Source organism: Euleptes europaea, chromosome 3 (genome assembly GCF_029931775.1).
Source record: "Euleptes europaea isolate rEulEur1 chromosome 3, rEulEur1.hap1, whole genome shotgun sequence".
NCBI lineage: Eukaryota > Metazoa > Chordata > Lepidosauria > Squamata > Sphaerodactylidae > Euleptes > Euleptes europaea.
In genome coordinates, this window is record NC_079314.1 from 17,841,948 (window position 1) to 17,863,437 (window position 21,490).

General features: G+C 49.1%; 2 protein-coding genes across 2 annotated transcripts in view; both read right to left on the reverse strand.

Moving 5' to 3' along the window:
• Positions 1 to 4,989: 4,989 nt before the first annotated feature.
• PSENEN (presenilin enhancer, gamma-secretase subunit) lies at positions 4,990 to 8,900 on the reverse strand. Its single transcript, XM_056847313.1, has 3 exons — positions 8,837 to 8,900; positions 6,133 to 6,237; positions 4,990 to 5,158 (listed from the first exon to the last, which is right to left on the reverse strand). Exons 1-3 carry the CDS (start codon positions 8,895 to 8,897, stop codon positions 5,019 to 5,021), a joined length of 306 nt encoding a protein of 101 aa, XP_056703291.1. The 5' UTR covers positions 8,898 to 8,900; the 3' UTR covers positions 4,990 to 5,018.
• A 5,668-nt stretch (positions 8,901 to 14,568) lies between these two features.
• Positions 14,569 to 21,490, reverse strand: part of KMT2B (lysine methyltransferase 2B) — a 58,740-nt gene continuing 51,818 nt past the window's right edge. Inside the window, exons 27-35 of the mRNA XM_056846858.1 lie at positions 20,134 to 20,229; positions 19,944 to 20,050; positions 18,804 to 18,941; positions 18,513 to 18,587; positions 17,887 to 18,064; positions 16,766 to 16,873; positions 15,735 to 15,818; positions 15,000 to 15,129; positions 14,569 to 14,870 (exon numbers count right to left, since the gene is read on the reverse strand). Coding sequence (XP_056702836.1) covers positions 14,595 to 14,870; positions 15,000 to 15,129; positions 15,735 to 15,818; positions 16,766 to 16,873; positions 17,887 to 18,064; positions 18,513 to 18,587; positions 18,804 to 18,941; positions 19,944 to 20,050; positions 20,134 to 20,229 — 1,192 coding nt within the window. The 3' untranslated portion in view covers positions 14,569 to 14,594. The remainder of the gene's footprint in view (positions 14,871 to 14,999; positions 15,130 to 15,734; positions 15,819 to 16,765; positions 16,874 to 17,886; positions 18,065 to 18,512; positions 18,588 to 18,803; positions 18,942 to 19,943; positions 20,051 to 20,133; positions 20,230 to 21,490) is intronic.

A 21,490-nucleotide genomic window follows, 5' to 3' on the forward strand; every position in this document is an offset into this window, starting at 1 on the left:
AACGTACCCAGCTCCTTCAACCTTTCCTCATAGGACTTGGTCTCCAGACCCCTCACCAGCTTTGTTGCCCCTCTATTCCTGATTTGGACTGCACAGAAGGGAGTAAATATCGGGCCAGGTTGCCAACTCCAGCTTGGGAGGTTCCTGGAACGGTGCCCACAGAGGGTACTGAACAAGAACGCCATGCCCTAGAATCTGCCCTCCAAAGCTGCCATTTTTTCCAGGGGAAATGATCTCAGTGGCCTGGAGACCAGCTGTAATTTTGAGAACGCCAGGCCCCGCCTGGAGGCTGGTAATGCTATCACCTAGCTACCCCAAAGATTCCTCACAGCCACACACCCCTAAAATGCCTGAAATCATTATATGCTATGGGAAATGTATTCTTTGATTTGAAATATATTCTTTGTATTCAATAAAGTATATCTTCACTTATAAACATGCCAGACTCAGCATATAAGAGTTGGCATCAATTATAAAGTCACACCAAGCACCTGTAGATGTTAGCAGGCCTCAAACCTAAAGAGGCTACGATTTAACCCTCTAGTTAGAAGTTAGAGAAGCTATAGACGATCTTAATATGCTCTCATAAGCTGGTTTTCCACAGATAAGAACCAGCTAGGAACCTCCATAGTTAGAGCCTTGGCAGAAATCAAGGTCCAAGATAAGAAGGCAGTAACTTAGGATCAAACAGAGCAGCACCTGACACTGTAGGGTCTTCTTGCTCATTAGTGAACATGAGATCTTCACTTTCTCTGTAACCGCCTTCAATTCTGTAATAGGGCATGCTAATGTGGGGGTCCTGAGTATTGGGCATTTGGGTCCTACGTGTGTATTACGCCTCTGTAACCACCCATTATCGAAGTCTATATTCGTGCTTGCAATCCTTTGATGTGTGTGTGAATTGTCCTGCGCTTTGGGCAATTTTCACCAGGCATTTTGTGTATCGGCCAATAAAACAAACTGCTTTGAATCTTCAACCTCCTACTGTTTTATTGTTATTGGGTATTGATACAATAAGACAGACATATCACCCCGTCTTCTGAGACACCTCAAAAGGGCAAGCAGAGAACCGACTGTAGCTGGCGTGCTGGATTACAGTGATTCAGTGCAAGACAATTGGGCTCCAGGCGAGAACATTAGCTTCATTGTTTCCTTCGCTGTTTATTCCATCATCTGACAGCCCGATTAGCTGCCTCACGTATTAAAACAAAAAGCACCCTCTTCCAGTAAGGTTGCCACCTTCTTTGTTTGCTTCTGGCCCTGCTCCTGTGCCTTTAACACCACAAGGAAAATTGGGGTCCTCAACCTTTTTTGGACATGGGAGACACGTTTGGAGTTTTGACACGGCGTGGTGGGCGCAGCCAGAAAATGGCGGCTGCAGGAGGCGGAGCCAGCCACACCGTGGACATCCTTGTGTTGTAGTGGCAGCTGCTGCTGAAACAACGTTTTTAAATATCTGGATGGCCAATCAAATGTTCAATGACCAATCAGAGGTTCTGCTGGGCAAAAGCGGCATCTGGCTCCACCCACTTTCAATGGGCAACACGTTGGGGGGGGGCTGTTTTAGACCCTATTTGATTGGCGCAGTATGGCTCGACACGCTGGGGGCTCCTGTTAAAGGGGCCACGGGAAGACAAGTGCAGAAAAGCCAAGCAGAATCAGACTCGCCAGCACATGAAACAACGCTGCTTCCAACAAAGAGAGCCCAGGTGCATTGCAAACTGGTATCGAAGGTCACAGGTCGAAAGGCAGGTACCAAATGTGCAGTTCCACAGACAGCTAAAATGTTCAGAGGAGAAGGCAGGGAGGTAATGCTAGCATAGAATACACCAAGAGCTGCATAGTCTGCAAGGCCAAATGTCTCAAAAGCCAGTAGCAATGCCTTTTTTTAACTTTTTCCAACTTGGAAGGCTTTAAGAGGGGAATGGACGTGTTCATGGAGGAGAGGGCTAGCCATGGCTACTAGTCAAAATGGATACTAGTCATGATGCATACCTATTCCCTCCAGGATCAGAAGAGCATGCCTATTATATGAGGTGCTGTGGAACACAGGCAGGACAATGCTGCTGCAGTGGTCTTGTTTGGGGGCTTCCCAGAGGCACCTGGTTGGCCACTGTGTGAACAGACTGCTGGACTTGATGGGCCTTGGTCTGATCCAGCATGGCCGTTCTGACGTTCAAAGCTGCTGCAGGGCGACAGGATTTCGCAGACTTATGGACTTTTAAGCCCACATTCTCACAAATGCCATTTAAAACACACCCCATTTTCTCTTGTACATATGGACTAGAACTGGCTGGAAGCACCAATCAAGAATGCTGCAGCCCCGTAAAAATAGGCGACGTTAGAGGAAAAACAAGGGGGGGGGGAGAGTGTACACCGGGGTCCCCAACCTTTTTCAGCCTGTGGGCACCTTTGGAGTTCTGACACAGTATAGTGGGCACAGCCACAAAATGGCTGCCACAGGAGGCAGAGCCAGCCCCCCAAAATGGCTGTTATGGTTTGCCTTCGGTAACATAGTGTTGTGGTGGCAGCTTCTGAAAAAGCTACGTTTAAAAAAATCGGCACAGCCAATCAAATCTCCAGTACCCTAGGAGAAGGTTTGCTTGGCAAAATCCCCACCTGGCCCCACCCAGTCTCTAAAAATACTTGGCTGTCCCCAGGAAAGATGTTGATGGGCGCCATTTTGGTAACCCTTGCTGTACATAACCAAGGTACCACTTGATAACGCAGTGGTATTTTAAATGGGCCTTTTCATAGAGGTTGGGGAATTCTTGCATGCAGGAGTGCGTGGGTTAAGTGCCGCCAAGATGCTTCTGACTCATAGCGACCCTATGAACCAGTGTCCTCCAAAATGTCCCATCTTTAACAGCCTTGCTCAGGTGCTGCAAAGTGAGGGCCATGGCTTCCTTTATAGAGTCAATCCATCTCTTGTTGGGTCTTCCTCTTTTCCTGCTGCCTTCAACTTTTCCTAGCATGATTGTCTTTTCCAGTGACTCTTGTCTTCTTATAATGTGACCAAAGTACGACAGCCTCGGTTTAGTCATTTTAGCTTCTAGTCATGCAGGAGACCCAGTTGCAAATCTGAAATTCTGCAATGGGTGCTCCCTGGGTGGCCATAGGCCAATCGCTCTGACCTCATAGACTGACGTAGCTTGCTGGGACTATAAACTTCACGATCAAAGGAAAACGAGCACAAACCTGCGCGCGTCTTTTGTTCAAGGAGAAGAGGGCGCCAGGGCGTGGCTCCAGGACGGTGTCTTGCCTCAAGCCCCTTAAGCGGTTGACGTGGCAACGCTACCCAGTACTGGAACCTTCCACTCTGACGGTACCAATTCAGAAGGGAACAACCTGTTTCGGGACCAACGAAATGCAATGCCCAGCCTGAGGTGGGGGCACTGGGAAACCTCCAAGTGGCAGGCCTCCATTTCCCTAACACCCCACCCCGGTGAATTTTCTTCTTCTACTAGGAAGTCGGGCTCCCGCCTGAGAGCACCCATTTATTCACACCCTTTTGATTTGTGCCAGATAAATACTAGTTTGCCATTCCTCTCATCCTATGCAATACTCAGTCGGCCAGTCGGAGCAGCCGCTGCTTTAACTAGCTCTGTGCGATCCAAAGGTAGGAGTGGGGGTTGATACCTTGGCCCTCAAAATTGGCACAGACACAGCTCTTTCCCGGAGTGGTGTTCTGAGGTGGGGGAACAGTTCCAGCCTGCCCACTTGGAAAACTGCTGGCAATGCACCCGAGGAATCCGCCTCACGCAATTCGCACCCGAGGCACTTTTTCCGAAGCTAGACTGCTGTGCGTCACAGGCGCGCGGCCTGCCTCGCGAGTGAAGTGGCAGACCGAGAACAAAAGCCGAGCAGTAAAACAAAGGTCATTCCCTGCAATGCTGCTGCAGTTTTCCCGGCAAAAGAGGACCAGGTGGGAAGATGTCATCCCTCTGCTCTGGGCAGGCATGGTAACGCCCCCTTTCCTTGAGTTGGACAGGGCCAGCTTTTTTAGTTCTAGAACCTTCTGGAATTTGCTACGCACATGTGCAAAGCTCCTGGAGTGTGCCTATACAGACCATTAAGAACTTCGAATACAAATTTGCTGGTGGTCCCCGGCCCAGAGTGTCCAGCTGGCCTCAACCAGGGCTTTCTCCACCCTGGCCCCTGCCTCATGGAATAACCTCTCAAGGGAGACCAGGGCCCTGCGGGACCTCAGGGACTTCCACAGGGCCTTCAAGACAGAGCTATTCCACCAGGCCTATGGTTGAGGCCAGCTGTGGTAGGTTCCCACCAATGCTGGCCTCCCTACGCTGCTCACCTCCCCCCCCCCCCCCCGGAACATCTTATTTGTGGAGGATGTGAAATGCAGCAGGTTTTTGCTATGGCTGTATTTCACATTAGTGGCACCTTGGATGTTAGGTTAGTGTTTGTATGGGCTGGTTTTTAACTCTGGATTTAATTTGTTTTAATACGTTTTTATCTTATAATCTAGTTTACGTAAGTCGTCCAGAGCCCAGTCTGGGCTGGGAAGGGAGGATTATAAACGTGATAAAATAGATATAAATAAATAAAATAAATGGAATATTTTAGAGACACTGTCCTTCAGTGTTTCTCCTCTAAAGATGCCTGCCACAGCTGCTGGCGAAACGTCAGGAAAGAAAAAACCAAGACCACGGTCACACAGCCCAGAAAACCTACAAGAACCGATGAAAATAAATGAGGCGGACTCTGCCCCCCCTCTCCTACCCCCCCTTTCGCCCAAAAGTACCACACCATGAGCAAACCGAGGTGGAGAATCCCATATTTATTGACCACTTCTGCAAGTAGCTTGTAGTGGGGTGTGCCAGAACAAGGATCCTGGGGAACGCCGAGAGGAAGCCCCCTCCCCGGTTCACCACGGCACGATGCTGCACCAGTTCTGTGGGAGGGGAGGTCGGAACGACCCCCAACCGGCTGCCCAGGAAGTCCATTGGAAAAAAGAGTTAGAAGGCTTCCCGCTGGCGACCAGCGAGGGAAGAGGTTCCTCAGGGGGTACCCAGGGGGATGGTGAAGGAGAGGTAGTCGCCCATCTCGCCCCACTGGGCCCGGTGCGTCTGGTAGATGCTGATCCACACGGTGAGCACGATCACCCAGAAAAGGAGACCCACGGCCGAACGCTGGACATCTGGGAAGAGGAACAGGTTGAGGCAATGCCAAGCGGGTGTCGAGCCCCCCCTGCCCCTCCTAGGCATGCCAGGGTACGGCGGCCAGCTAATATAGGTACCAGGACGCCCCTATCGCGCGCCATCCGAACCAGCGATCCTCGTTGTCTCCTGCAAAGCATTCAGTGCAGCAGCAGGCCTGGAGGGCTTCAAAGGGGTGTTTGATAAATTCATGGGGGGGAGGGAGAGAGGTCTGTATCGACACCTATCAGGTATGACAGTGAAACAGAACCTTGTATTGAGAGAGTGGATAGGAAGAAGCTTTTCTCCCTTTGTCATAATACTAAAACGTGGGGTCACCTGCTGAAGATGGAGGGTGAGAGATTCGAAACAGATGAAAGGAAGCATTTCTTCACACAAGGCATAGTTAAATTGTGGAACTCCCTGCCCCCAGGATGTGGTGATAGCTGCCAGCCTGGAAGGCTTTAAGAGGGGAGTTTACATGTTCATGGAGGAGAGGGCTATCCATGGCTACTAGTCAAAATTAATAATAGTCATGATGCATACCTATTTTCTCCAGGATCAGAGGAGCATGCCTATTGTACTAGGTGCTGTGAAACACAGGCAGGACAATGCTACTGCAGTGGTCTTGTTTTGTGGGCTTCCTAGAGGCACCTGGTTGGCCACTGTGTGAACAGAGTGCTGGACTTGATGGGCCTTGGTCTGATCCAGCATGCCTTTCTTATGTTCTTAACCTCCACACTCGGAGGCTGTATGCTTACTGAATAACAGGTGGGAGAGTGGAGAACAATGGGGATGGATTGACAATAGATGCTGTGCCCCCCCCCCCAACTGGTGCCTTCATGTGCCACTTGTGGGCTTCCCAGAAGATGGAGGATAGGGGCCTCTGGTTTGACAGTGCAGAGTCTTTAAAACCCTGCCAAATGCCAGTCGCATCATTTCCCCACGACCACCACCACGTGCACACATGACTCACAGCGTTTGATCTGCAGCTGCTCAGTGTACGCTGGCGCCAGAAAGGCCTCTCGGAAAAACCAGAAGACGTTCACCAGCCACAGGAAAGGGAGCAGAGCAAAGCCGCCTGGGGAGACAGGAGAAAGGAATCACCAGGAAATAAGGAGAAGTGCTGCGTCGCAAACATTCACATACCCTCGTGAGTTTTCACGGCAACCAACATTCAGAAGCCCTCTGCAGGCTGGCCTGAGTTGCAGCGTTTAAGGAGTAGAATGGATGAATTCCCAACCCCCCCATCCCAAACACATTCCGCTTCCCAAATGTGCACTCCCCTGTTCCACCTTGCCACGAGGATAAATTAAATTTCCAACCTGCCCTCCAACAAAAATTGGTCCCGCTGTGCCCAAAAATAATACTACCTCTATGAAAAAATAAAGAAATGGAATTTCTGCTACTGTGTTACTAGGGTTTTACAGAGGTTACATTGTGCCGTAAGCACGGGGACAAAACCATGAGGTAATCCTTAGGCGTACATAATATCAAAGTATTCAGATGCCCAAGAACAAGAAGTGATGCTTGTCTTCCAACCCCACCCTTTCTTTGCAGATGCCTGCGGTCATTGCTCCTTTCCGCTCTTCCAAGTCGCCTGTGCCTCCCTTAGATGTACACTCTACAGGGGCACCCCACCTTGGGACTCCCACAGTTGCTACTATAGATCCCATCCCTAGTTCTGACCTCTTTCTCCCACTGAACTCCATCTGACTCTGTCAAACTATATGGAAAGACTGCTGAATAATGGCTTGAGACACAGCGAAATCTGTTCCCAGCTTATGAGTATGTCAACATTTCACAAGAGGCACACGGGTGAATTCATGGTGCATTGGGCATGCAGATGATACGAGCCAGGGATGGCTGCAATCCATGAGCAGCATCTAGCCTCTCCCTAGCTTCCTTGACATACTGGTTGCTAGTTCTGAAGTGTGAGGCACTGTTTTTGGCTTGGTGAGGGGGATCTCCTCTCAGCAAGAAGAGTTGGTTTTTATAAGAGTTGGCCGACTTTCTCTACCACTTAAGGAAGAATCAAACCAGCTTACAATCGCCTTCCCTTCCCCTCCCCACAACAGACACCCTGTGAGATAGGTGGGGCTGAGAGAGTGTGACTAGCCCAAGGTCACCCAGCTGGCTTCATGTGGAGGAGTGGGGAAACCAACCGGGTTCTCCAGATCAGAGTCCACCACTCAAACCACCGTTCTTAACCACTACACCACACAGTTGCACAGAAAGCAACTTTTTGTTTAATGAGTGGATTTTTCAACAAAATTGATGGAGGTTTTTAAAGTGTTTGTTATTAAAATAGGGCTACTTTAGTGATAGAATCATAAGCCAATGAGTTGAGGTACTTAATATTGACCTTAGAATATGCTCAAATACCCATTTCATATGGCCTCAAAATGTCCCTGCAATTGGTCAAATTTCAAAATTTTCTCGGGGGCTTGCAGCGCTTGAACCCCCGGCTGTATGGACTCGCTGAACTTCCCGGAATGTATTCATAGCCTACATTTCATTGGTGAATGCCTTAATAGTTTTATAGCTCAGCCCTTGGGCTAGAGCCAATCCAAACCATAAAAAGACATCTGAATTCTAAATTCAGGCTGCACTTGTCTTGCTTGTGCATTTTAACACCAAAAATCAGATTTTCACCTCTTTATCCTATCAAGCCCCCTCTGATGACCTTCTACCTCTCTATTAGAGAAGGAACCGATACATCTGCCGTAAAACAACCCCATTGAAAAAGATAACAGTGGTTACCCAGACCTCGTTGCTGGTGGGAAGGGGCTCACTGTAGGGCCCATGTTCAAGGAATCCGCCCCACCACCCTGTTCTCTGCCATTTGGGCCTCGAGGCCCTTGCAAGGGCAGCAAGGCCCTTTGGACCTTGTTGCACATGGCCCTATCGTTGCTGGTTGCGAAGGGGGCCCCATAACAGTTCAGGCTTCAGGGTCCCAAAAATGGACGTCCTGCCACTGCCTATGCACATGTGCCTGGGAGTAAGCCTCATTGAGCTTCGTTGGATTTGCTGTGTGTTAAGTGCCGTCAAGTCGCCTCCGACTCATGGCAACCCTATGAATGAAAGTCCTCCAAAATGTCCTATCTTTGACAGCCTTGCTCAGATCTTGCAAATTGAAGGCTGTGGCTTCCTTTATTGAGTCAATCCATCTCTTGTTGGGTCTTCCTCTTTTCCTGCTGCCCTCAACTTTTCCTAGCATGACTGTCTTTTCCAGTGACTCTTGTCGTCTCATGGCGTGACCAAAATACGATAGCCTCAATTTAGTCATTTTAGCTTCTAGGGTCAGTTCAGGCTTGATTTGATCTATAACCCACTGATATGTTTTTTTTGGCAGTCCACGGAATCCGTAACACTCTCCTCCAACACCACATTTCAAAGGAATCGATTTTCTTCCTATCAGCTTTCTTCACTGTCCAGCTTTCACACCCATACCTAGTAATAGGGAATACGATGGCATGAATTAATCTAGTCTTGGTGGCCAGGGACACATCCTTACACTTCAAAATATTTTCTAGCTCCTTCATGGCTGCCCTTCCCAGTCTCAATCTCCTTCTGATTTAGTTGGATTTAACTCAGAGTAAACATGCAGTTTTTAAAAGTGGTGTGTGCGGCTTTAATTCCTGAGGCATGCCGCTTCTGGGGCTTTAATGACCACTCACCTAAGTAGTATTTCCTGCAGAGATTGAGCTTCTCCTCGTTGGAAACTCGCTCCAGGTTCATGGTGGCTGCTGCTGCCTTAGCCCCCTGGAACTGGGGCAGCCGAAAGAAAGAAGCTGAGGCTGGAGAAGAGGAAGGAAACGTGAATACTGGGGAGAGGGGAAAGGCCCATGGAGGAGACCCTCCCCAGCACCCCACCCCCCAACTTAGCACGTGGCCATTCTCGGCCCTTTCCAAATCCCCGTTTTTCTTTCCCCCACCCCACACCAAAAAAAACCCACACCAAAAAAAAAAAGAGAGAAGACGCTCTAGGCGTGACTGAACCCACCAAAACTCACCCCCTCCAGGCGACTAGTACTACTTCCGCAAACAGAGACCGAGGCAGCAAGGGATTCTGGGAGTTGTAGTCGACCGCTTTCCCAAGGGCTGCCGGGAAGCGTCGTGCGGCGGGGCAGGGCCCTCCCGCAAAGCATGCCGGGAACGCCTCACGGAAAGAGGCGTGCCGGCCGCCGTAGTTCTTGGAGCTGCGCGCCGAAGAGCCCCGACCGCGTGGGATGGCGGGAGTCGTGGTCCGCCTTTTTTTTGTTTTGTTTAATTATAATTTTTTATTATTTTTTGCTAAAGTAAAAAAAAAAGAAAACATTATGTAAAACATAAATAATAAAAAAACAAAGATACAAAAAGAGCACCTATACAACCATTGTAATTACAGTGTATAATAAAAATTTTAAAGTATATAGTGCTCTAATATCCACCACCCACCTTAACAGTGTATCCCATCACCACTGGACTTCCGGAGAAGTGTTTTGACAGTATTTAACATTGCTGTTATTGCTTTTGTTTTTTTAAAAAATATCTATAATTCATTAATTACATTTGTAAAATTCATTTTCGCCAGTTTGTCCCGGAATGCGGCGGCCTTTGACCATGTTTTTTTTAATTCTTCCATATCTTTACCTTGAACGTTAATTAGAGAGGGATTTTTTTGTTTTGTTTTATAGGGCGTGGCTGGGCTGGATCAAACTTTTTGCTGTGCGGCGTAAAAAGCAGGAAACCTAACCCTGCCGCTTCAAGGGAGGTGAAAACGCAGCGAAACCTTTGGGATTCCTCCCATTGCACAACCCAATCCTGCAGGATGCTTGGAGGAGATGCTGAAGCGCCTAGTGGGCTAGGTTTCCTTGCAGGTTATTTGCGATGCCAGGGGCAGAGGGAGTGCCTCCGAACGTGTGCAGAGTGCCATTTTCTTTTTTATTACTATAATTATTACTATAATTTTTATTTCATATAATGGGATACAAAAACAAAACCAAAAGGTTAAAAAGGAAGAAGACAAACACATGTCTGTGTCCAAGTGTTTACAAAGTAATAAGTTCATACATCCGCTTCAATCTCACCCTTAAAATTCTAGAACTATGTCTTAATAGTGCCCTATAATATATTGCCATTCCCTTATGGAGTACTAAACATAACATGATATTTAAAACTACTTAGTAGATAATAATAAATCAACCACACTCTGATGCCACAATATGAATTTGTAGCCTTGAATCTAACTTTTGGCTGAAGTTATCATTTCCTGATACTAAATACCAGCTAATAACCTGTATCTATATCCTACATCTAGCAATAATATTTGGCACAGATAGATATTTATTGGTTGCCATTTCATCCTAAAACCATCCAGCAAATTCTTTTTCATCAGGTGTGTTAGTTTTGACAGCGAAGCAAAGTCTAATAACTTGTGAATCCATTCAAATAATTCCAGGAATTTTAGGGGTTTTCCAGTGTGAGGCATATAGAATAGAGTGCATTTTCCTCATCCTTAGATAACCGTTGCTCTGCATAAAATACAAAAAAAATACTTGGATTAGAGCTAGGGTTGCCAACCTCTAGGTGGTGGCTGGAGATCTCCTGCCATTACAACTAATGTCCAGTTGATAGAGATCAGTTCCCCTGGAGAAAATGGCTACTTTGGCTATTGGACTCTTTAGCATTGAAATCCTTCCCCTCTCCAAACCCCACCTTCCTCAGGCTCCACCCCCAAAATCTCCAGGTATTTCCCAACCCGGAACTGGCAACCCTAATTAGAGCGGCCAGCCCACGCATCCAACCAGAGTTGCAGCTAGCTTTCCTTGCTAGGTGAGGCATCAAATAAACGAATGAAGAGTCCGTACAAATGTATGTGTACTGTAGGGTTTGTATGAATTGCCAGAGGCAACCATGTTGAATGACAAAGTCCAGCAACTTTTGCCACACTGTAACAAACACCTTAAAAAAATGGTTACCTATTAGATTTGGCTGCTTGCCACACACAAAGGCACAGCAGATGAAGGAAAATTGTTCCCCCAGAGAATAGTTCAAACAAGGAAGAAGGGGTCTTGGTGGCACCTTAAAAGAGTAGCAAGTTTTTACGCTAGCATTATCAGATGTACTTATATAAAAATCCAAGCAGGGAAACCATTCACCATAGCAGTAATTGGTTTAGGAAAACTAGGAAAACTAGGTAAATTAAGGCTGAGCGTTCCCAAATGTTAATGATCTTGAAAAATTCCCGTGCTGGGGGAATCTTGGCTGGGCGAGACAGGTTGGAATTATACAGGACGCCAGCGGTTAATGAATTTGGTTTAATTGGAATTTTTTTGTTTCTAAAAATGAGCCACTTTCAATATAGAAATTATAATGCTAAGACCTTCTTCGGTGGAATGCTTCAGCTGCTAGCACAGCTTCTCCTGTTTCCTGACCTCATTCCGGTTATTTCATCACATGCCTACCCCCAAACCTGCATCTAGCAGGGCCAGAAAATGGTGAATGGGGGAGAATCAGCAGCAAACTGAAAAGGTCATCACTGACTACCCTCAGTTGTCTCAGAGGCTGTGGCTCAGAGGTAGAGCATCTGCTTGGCATGCAGAAGGTCCCAGGTTCAATCCCCGGCATCTCCAGTTGAAAGGACTAGGCGGAAGGTGATGGGAAAGATCTCAGCCTGAGACCCTGGAGAGCCACTGCTGGTCAGAGTCGACAATACTGACCTTGAGGGTCTGATTCAGTATAAGGCAGCTACATGTGTCTTCAAGCCCTACCCTACGCAGAAATATCCTATTCCTAAGAACCCCTCACCTCCATTTTATTAGGTTGTCCTTTCCCCTCATAGAGCCCCGTGGCGCAGAGTGGTAAGCTACAGTACTGCAGTCCAGACTCTCCTCACGACCTGAGTTCGATCCCAACCGAAGTCGGTTTCAGGTAGCCGGCTCAAGGTTGACTCAGCCTTCCATCCTTCGAGGTGGATAAAATGAGTACCCAGCTTGCTGGGGGTAAAGGGAAGACGACTGGGGAAGGCACTGGCAAACCACCCCGTAAACAAAGTCTGCCTAGGAAACGTCGGGATGTGACGGTCACCCCATGGGTCAGGAATGACCCGGTGCTTGCACAGGGTACCTTTACCTCTCCCCCCCCTCATATTTTACTGAAGAGTTTCAAATGCACTTGGAAACACTGCTTGTGATAAAACAATATTTTTCAGCCATGATTTTGCTAAAGCTTTGCTGAAATTGGTTCTTGTAGGTTAACTGAAGATGCCTGCCACAGCTGCTGGCGAAACGTCAGGAAAGAAAATACCAAGACCACGGTTACACAGCCCGGATAACCTACAAGAACCAATGAACTCTGACCGAGAAAGCCTTCGACAATACTTTGCTGAAATGTTCCATAAGTAGCAAATCTGTCACAGTGTGTTTTTCCTGCTTACCACAGTGTTCTTTTATTGTGAGGGTCTTTTTCTAGCCATAACTAATTGAAGAAATCAGGCTAAGGACATGGGTGCTTGAAGGACAAAGTTGCCTTCAAGGAAAAACTCATGCTTTGAGAAGAACAGAAGAGCCACCATGGTGTAGTGGTTAGAGCAGGGTTGTCGGACTCAATTGTTACGAGTGCTGGATATGACATGTCAGGCCGGGCTATGGCTCACCAGCTCAGATTGAGAGTGGAGGGGGTGGCTGCCTCATGGGCTGGATAAGAGCTCTCAAGGGGTTGGATCCCCCTGGGCTAGAGTGTCCATCCGGGAGGTACCTGTTCAAATCCCCATTCTGCTAGGAAGCTTGCTGGGTGACCTTGGGCTACTCAGCCTAACTTGCTGCACAAGGTTGTTGTAAGGATAGGGACAGAGGAGAGGAAAACACCGTCAGCCACTTTGGGTCCCCACTGGGAGAACAGCAGGATATAAATGAAGTAAATAAACAGGGTTGGACAGCGTAATTAGCTGTGGGGAAGGGCCGTGGTTCAACAGTAGAGCATCTGCTTGGCATACAGAAGGTCACAGGTGCAATCCCTGGCATCTCCACTTAAAGCGACTAGGCAAGTAGGTGATGTGAGAGCCGCTGCCAGTCAGAGTACACAGTACTGACTTTGATGGACCAAGGGTCTGATTCAGTATAAGGCAGCTTCATGTGTTTCATGTGTTGAAGTATGGTTTTGTTTTTAATGAGGATCTGGTTTACTAAAGTTGCCAGCCACCATGAGGACCGTGGTCAAAATTAGCTTAAGTAAACAGGTAACCTAAAATTCATGAACACCCATGAAGCTTCCTTATATTAAGAGCATAAGAAGAGCCCTGCTGGATCAGACCAGTGGTCCATCTAGTCCAGCACAGTGGTCAACCAGTTACTCTGGCCAACAACAGAAACCGAAGCCTTTCCTGGCACTGGTATGCAGAGTTTGACTGCCTCTGAATGTGGCAGATCTCTTCAGCCACTGTACTATCTCTTGGGTGTTTGTATGCAAGGAAGCCTCAATAAAGGAAGCCACAGCCCTCAATTTGCAAGATCTCAGCAAGGCTGTCAAAGGTAAGACATTTTGGAGGACTTTCATTCATAAGGTCGCCATGAGTCGGAAGCGACTTGACGGCACTTCACACACACACACACACACACACACACACGCAAGTTCAAAGACACGCAAGCCAGCTGATCCTGATCTATTTTGAAATCAACTCACATGACCTTAAACTCCTAGGGGAAAAAACACACAGAGATTTTTCTGGTTAAAGAGTTTTAAAGAGTTTCTTCTCTTTCTCTCCTGTCGTGTGTGAAGACACATACACGGTCCTTCTTAGCCTGAAATGACTGCCGACGGATTTCAGACTCGTGTCAAAATTGCGTTTTATTTAAAATTATACCGACAAGAATCCAACCCTTTCCCGTCTTGAGTTGACTGAGCATCTTAAATAAAAAAGTGCATAGAAAATAAACAGGTTTAGAAATTTGTACAAATATTTACATCCTCCTGGGTTTGACGGTTTGTTTTCCTTTTAGACAGAGAATCTAAGCAAGGGGGAGGGGGAATTCACAAAATTTTAAAGTACAAAATTAAAGAAAATGCTGTTCTTACCCCACAAGGGAAAAATAACAATAATAATAATAATCAGGATTTACGAAGCAGATGGGGACAAATAAGGGGTCAGGGGACACCCTTCAAGAGTTGCCCCATATCTCTGCCTGCCATGATTTCAAGCCACAGACTTAAGCGACGGGGGCCGTTGCCGACGGCCTCCATTTTCCGACCCGAAACGGGCATAACTGATGCTCCTGGAGATGTATTGTCTCCATGCCTTGAGGGACGAAAGGGACGAGCCAGTGCTGCTGCAGCAGCGGCGGCCCACTTGGAACGAACAGTACAGCAGACTCGGGTCCCCCCTTCCCCTCTCCCTTGGGCGTGCCCCGCCCTCCTCGGCAGCTACCAGGGAAGGCCCGTTGCCGGGGAAACAGGTCCTCAGTTGAGGAAGCGGCGGCAGCGTTTGGCCCCGCAGTTGCAAGGCAGTTTGCTGCCGGCGTCCTCGATGGGGAACTTGTAGTCATAGGTGAGCTCCTCCCCGCGGAAGATGCGCCGCAGGGCGAAGATGACGATGTGCTTCTGGCCCTCCACGTGGATGACGCGGGAGTAGCAGTTGGGCTCGCAGGAGTGGTTGATGAAGCGGGCGGCGTTGCCGTGCATTGTAGCGTCCACCACATCGAAGTCATCGATGCGGAACATGTAGCATCCAATGCCCTGGTGAGAGGAGAAGGGTTTCAGGTCTAGGGACCCTTGCCCGCTGGCCCCGCACACTTCCTCCATTCATCCACGTTCCGCCCCCTCCCAACTCCGGGGTTGGCTCTTTTCTGCCTGGCCTGCCTTTACCTTGCTGTCATAGTATTTCTCCCGCTTGTCAGTCAGCACGGAACGGATGACTATGCCCGAGTACTCTATCACCATCTCACCAGCGTCGATGTTTCGCTTGCAGAATAGACCCCGGCCGTGGATAGCTGACCTGGAAGAGGTGGAGGAAAGGAAGGTGGCTGCGTATTAAACAGTGGAAATGGAAGGAAACCAAGAGACCAAGCCCTATGAGGAAAGGCTGAGGGAGTTGGGAATGTTTAGTCTGGAGAAGAGGAGGTTGGGGGGGACACATGGTAGCTCTCTTTAAGTATTTGAAGGGCTGTCACTTAGAGGAGGGCAGGGAGCTGTTCCTGTTGTCAGCAGAGGACAGGACTTGCAATAATGGGTTTAAATTGTGGGCAGAAAGGTACTGGCTGGATATTAGGAATTTTTTACAGTTAAGAGTTGTTCGATAGTGGAATCAGCTACCTAGGGAAGTGGTGAGCTCCTCCTCCCTGGCAGTCTTTAAGCAGAGTCTGGACAAACAAGTGTCAAGGATGCTCTAGGCTGATCCTGCATTAAGCAGGGGGGTTGGACTAGATGGCCTGTGTGACCCCTTCCAACTATGATTCTATAAAGGCCTGTGACACTTATGAGGCAGGTAAAAAATGAGCTTGGCAAGCGTTCACTGCAACAAGACTAGGCAAGAAATCGCCCTCTGGCAAAGAAGACCAGGGCTGCGGACTCAAGCAAGCAGCCGACGATCCAGGACATTACCTGTACACACCCACAGCTTCCTTGGAGGTTTTCTTCAAGTGCCGAAAGCGCATGGCCATGGGTAACTCTAAGCTGGTCGCTCGCCTAAAAGAAGAAGAAGCCAGACTAGACAAAGAAACTAGCACCAAGGGCAGCTTCACAACTAGTGGGTTTGGTTGTGAGACATTTCAAAACGAAGCCAGGCAAGAGGCACCAAGGTGGATACCTGGTGGCTTTTAGGACATATTTAAGGGCTGTAATTCAGGGAGATGAGCCAGCATGGTATAGCGGTGAAAAAGAAGAGTTGGTTTTTATACCCCACTTTTTTCTACCTTTAAGGAGTCTCAGAACAGCTCACAATCGCCTTCCCTTCCCCTCCCCTCAACAGGCACCTTGTGAGCTAGGTGAGGCTGAGTTCGGAGAGAACTGTGACTGGCCCAAGGTCACCCAGCTGGCTTCATGTGGAGGAGTGGGGAAACCAACCCGGTTCACTGAGTCTGCTGCTCATGGGGAGGAGTGGGAAATCAAGCCCGGTTCTCCAAATTAGAGTCCGCCGCCCATAACCACTACACCATGGCGGACTATAATCTGGAGAACCAGGTTCAATTCCCCACTCCTCCACATTTTGGAAAAATTAATCCCAGAGCCCACTGGCTGAAGATCAGAGGACTGTGATTACAAAGCATTTCCTTACAGCATACAACACAGCCTTCACTTCTCATCAGCTGTCTACTGCCCAATCGCAAAGATCTTCAAGAGCTGGTTTCTTTTGTTTTTGCAGGCTATCCTAATCTGTCGTGCACAGATGGTGTAGAGCAGGGGTGTCAAACATACAACCCGGAGGCCTGATCTGGCCCCCTTGAGAGCTCTTATCTGGCCCACGAACCAGCCAAGGTAGCCCCCCCCCTCGATCTGGGCCGGTGAGGTATGGCCTTGCTCAACCATGTGACATTTATAACACAACTGGCCCTCGTAACAAAGGAGTTTGACCCCCCCTGGTGTACAGACTCCCTCGAACTTCGGAATGGCAGAAGTCAGGCATGGCCTCTTACCTGGTGGACTTCAGCTGCACTTCGTCCTCCTCTTCGTCATAGGGGCCACCCTCAGGAAGCACACGATGCTGGGATGCCAGGAAGTTGAACATGTCAAAGGTGCATTTCCTGGAGAAGCAAGGGGGGGGAGAGAAGGATTGTTCCATTTTAGCACACGGGGTGCTTCTCCTTCCTATTCCCCCCTTTGCACCTTTTGTCCAGCATTCACCCACCATAATCAATGAAAGGAAAGGTTGAAGGAGCTGGGGATGTTTAGCCTGATGAGAAGAATGGGAGGTGATATGATAACCATCTTCAAGTACTTGAAGGGCGGTCATATAGAGGATAGTGCCGAGTTGTTTTCTGTTGCCCCAGAAGGTTGGACCAGAACCAACAGATTGAAATTAAATCAAAAAAGTTCCCGTCTAGAAATTAGGAAGAATTTTCTAACAGAGCGGTCCCTCAGTGGAACAGGCTTCCTCGGGAGGTGGTGAGCCCTCCTTCCCTGGAAGTTTTTAAGCAGAGGCTTAGATAGCCGTCTCAGCAATGCTGATTCTATGACCTTAGGCAGATGATGAGAGGGAGGGCATCTTGGCCATCTTCTGAACATGGAGTAGGGGTCACTGGGCGTGTGTGTGTATGTGGGAGGTAGTTGTGAATTTCCTGCATCGTGCAGGGAGTTGGACTAGATGACCCTGGTGGTCCCTTCCAACTCTATGATTCTAAGATGGAATTGTTCAGGAGGTTGCTTTTACAGAGGGACAAGGGCTGTAGAGCACAGTTTATTGTATGCATCATCTTGTTTTTATTGCAACGTTTTCTAATTTCTGAAATCCAGTTTCAGCATTTTTTATATTATGCTGCCTTTAGTGTTCTGTTTTCTAACTTTATGATCCAACCATTTATTCCGTATCTTACACTGTTCCTACTGCGTTGTTTTAAATTCTGTAATCCGTTTTGAGTCTCAGTGAGAAAGGCGGACTACAGAAATAAATAAGTGAGTCAAGAAACCCTTGCATCGCTCAATGCTACCTGGGTTCCAGGACACTCTTTGTAACTTTTACCCAGAGGCACCTGGCCCTCACTGGATGCTGGCAGTGATGGGGGCCAGCGCCAGCCCCAAGACGGAAAACAAAGCCCACCTCACGTAGACTTCGACCCGGGCACAGCCGTGAGGGTTAAGAGGCAGCTCCTCTTCCTCGCCTTCATGCTGGTGGTACCGGAACTTGTACTTATGGCACGACTTGGCGCCGTACAGCTGCTCCACCAGGAAGATGATGGCATCATGGTGCATCCCCAGCATCCGCACGCCGTTCATGCCTGCCATGAAAGCAGATAGCCTGAGACTTGGCCATCCTGCTGCATCACCCCAGTCGCAAGGAAATCCAGGCCTACCCTAAAGCCTGGGTACAGAATGCAGAGATCCCCCCTGCGAGCTTCTGCCTCACCTTCCTGTCTCACAGTTCCAGCCTCCAGGGGAAGAAGAAGAAGAGTTGGTTTTTATATGCCGACTTTCTCTACCACTTAAGGAAGGATCAAACCAGCTTAGAGTCACCTTCCCCTCCCCTCCCCACAACAGACACCCTGTGAGGTGGGTGGGGCTGAGAGAGCTGTGACTAGCTCAAGGTCACCCAGCTGGCTGCATGTGTAGGAGCGGGGAATCAAACCCGGTTCTCCAGATTAGAGTCCACTGCTCCAAACCACTGTTCTTAACCACTACACCACGCGGGCTGAGGGCTGGTTTGGCAATTCGCAAGGGCCCCCTTACCTGCAAAGGACAGGTGCTTCAGCCTGGCATTGGTACGAGCTTCCTGCACCTTCTCGATCACTGCTTTCCAGGCACCTGAACGGAGAAAGGGCAGTGGGTGATTTGTCTATGGAAGAATGAAACTTCAGATTGGGAGAAATGCGGATCTGGCAAAGGATGCTGCTCTCCAACATAAGAACACCATAGTTGCAGCTGGTACTCAAGAAGGAGAAAAAACCGAGCCGATGTCCGTGCCAGTGGAGCCTCTGTCACTCCACCATAGCCGAAGGACGACACCGGCCGCAACCTCACCCTCAATGCTGTCAGCCTGCACATTCAAGCCGTCCTCACTGCTGATCTCGAAGCGCAAGTGGGGCTGCGTCTTGCGGGGCACCTCGTTCTCCTTGTCCTCCTGGTTCAGGTTGTCCTCGTCCGAGCTGGAAAGGCCCACTGGGGGCACAAAGGAGCAAGACTTTCAGTCAGGCCGCAGGGTCATAGGAATAGTACCGCCTGCAGGGATGGGCCCAGTGGGGGGGGGGAGGGGGAGGGGGGAAGCGGGTTCCCACTCCCCCTCCCCACCCAGGCAGAATTGAGCTGCCAAGTTGAGGAAGGAAGGAGAAATCGAAAGAGGTAAACCCGACCCTCACCCCTCCACACACACACATGCACACCTAAAACAGGGAAATTTGGCCTGCTCAATTTGATGGGGAAACCAAAGGGGTTGAGCTAAACACTTATCTAACATAACAACCAATAAATCTATTTTTATTATATATTGTGCATTCTTTTCTTCACATTTGTTGATGTTATTTATACCCATCCTGAAACGCTGGACACCATATACAAAGTGTGAGCATAAGCCATCTTTTAAGGTACACAGTCTAACAACTATTTGAACACAAAGCCACACAGAATATATATAACCTTGTACAACGTTTGTGTATATGTCAGGATGTGTACTGTAAAATTGTGTATGACCGACCACTGAGGAAGGCCTGTAAAAGGCCAAAACGCGACTGGTCAGATTTTGGACATTTTATGCACTAACATCAACTGTTACATGTTGGTAATATTTGTAACTATGTTTGTGCTTCTTAGGAAGCATATATAATAAAAATAGATTTATTGGTTGTTGGTTCCCCTGACTTTTAGGCTGAGTTTCTTTGTTCCCCTTTTTCTTCAGTTGTTGCTCAATTTGATGTCAGAACAGAGTTCTTAACCAAGGTCACCATTTTGGGCGCTGGCTCTCGCTTAACTATTTTGTTCTCTGATAGGCACAGGACACACCCTGCCTGCCAAACTGAAAGGGAGCTTGCGTGGAGAATTAAGCTGGTGTGTGTCTCAAGGAAACTGGATTCACCACAACCCCCCTTTGTTTTTGCCAAAAAGGTGGGGGCAGAGAGATGTGCCAGCCTCCCAACGCAGGAGGGAGAGAGACAGAGATTCTCGTACCCGCATATCTGTGCCAGAGGGGTTCCAGTAGGGGCTCCTGGCCCTGATCTGGTGTTTCGGGACGGGAGCGCAACGCTGTGGAGGAAGGGGAGTGCTCCATCAGGGACCTGCGGGAAGAGGGAGAGATGGAGGCGGTCAGGCGTTCTGGACGGGAAAGGCGGGGCCCCCACAGCCTCGACGTCACACTCACGGCTCGTCCTTGCCAGCGGCGCCTGCCTCCTCTTTCAGCACGTCCAGGTCTAGGACGCCCCTTGCTGTGGGGGTCTTCATCCGAACCTTCCCGATGCTGCGGGGCAAAAGGGCCGTGTATCAAAACACAATGCAACTGCCTCCGGGTGCGCTTCCCTCCTGAGGCCCCATCACTGGGAGGAGCTCGAGGGAGCAAGAAGAAAGCTGTCAGCGAGAAGAGGACGCTGGCAGGGAAGCAAATTGAGCATACAGGAACACACGAAGCTGCCTTATACTGAATCAGACCCTTGGTCCATCAAAGTCAGTATTGTCTACTCAGACCGGCAGCAGCTCTCCAGGGTCTCAGGCAGAGGTCTTTCACATCACCTCCTTGCCTAGTCCCTTTAACTGGAGATGCTGGGGATTGAACCTGGGACCTTCTACGTGCCAAGCAGATGCTCTTCTACGTGCCAAGCAGATGCTCTACAAACTGAGCCGCAGCCCCTCCCCAACTGAACAGAGCCTGGCGTAGCGATCCCAGGCTTCCTACATGGTTGGCCGCAGCAAAAGCTGGAGATATTTAATAGCTAGTTCAAAGAGTTGAGAAGAGGCTCAAAAGAGGAGCTTTGTCACCCTCCTCTCACTTTCCCCCCTCGAAAAGCTTGACTGGGTTTTTGCACCACTTCAAAGGCCCAACAGAGGCCAACGGACAGGAAAAGAAACACCTGGATGCACGGGAACCCTCCCTCACAAACCGCCAGCTGAAGAAAAACAGAACACAGGGCGCCATGGGAACGGCTCAGTGGGAGCCGGTGAGGCGGGAGGGGCTGCTCACCTGAGGAGCTCATCAGCGAAGCGGACTTTTCCCCTTTCCAGCCCCCACCGCCACTCCCAAATAAAGAACTGAGGCCGAAGGGATTAAAAGCCCAGGCCTCCTCCTGAAGAATGATACAGACAAATCTGTGAAGTCTGTTGGCTGGACCGGCGAGAAGCCTTGTGCGGTGGTTTTGGACTCCCAAGGCCAGATCCCTCTCCCTTCCCTTCATATAAGGGCCCTGACCATGGCTACAACCTGACTTTGTGTGGGGGTGGATTTTGCTGCCAACTCTCTCAACCCACGCAGAGGCAGGCAATGGCCAACCACCTCCGGACGTCTCTGGCCTTGAAAACCCTACAGTAGGGTTGCCAGGTCCCCCTTTGCCACCAGCGGGAGGTTTTTGGGGCGGAGCCTGAGGAGGGCAGGGTTTAGGAGGGGAGGGACTTCAATGCCATAGAGTCCAGTTGCCAAGGCGGCCATTTTCTCCAGGTGAACTGATTTCTGTCGGCTGGAGATTAGTTGCAATAGCAGGAGATCTCCAGCTACTACCAGGAGGTTGGCA

Coding starts and splice junctions, on each gene's coding strand:
- PSENEN (XM_056847313.1), bottom strand. CDS start 8,897: ATGAACCTGGAGCGAGTTTCCAACGAGGAGAAGCTCAATCTCTGCAGG. Junction 6,238..8,836: donor CTGCAGGAAATACTACTTAG/GTGAGTGGTCAT, acceptor CTGTCTCCCCAG/GCGGCTTTGCTCTGCTCCCT. Junction 5,159..6,132: donor GCAGCTGCAGATCAAACGCT/GTGAGTCATGTG, acceptor TCCTCTTCCCAG/ATGTCCAGCGTTCGGCCGTG.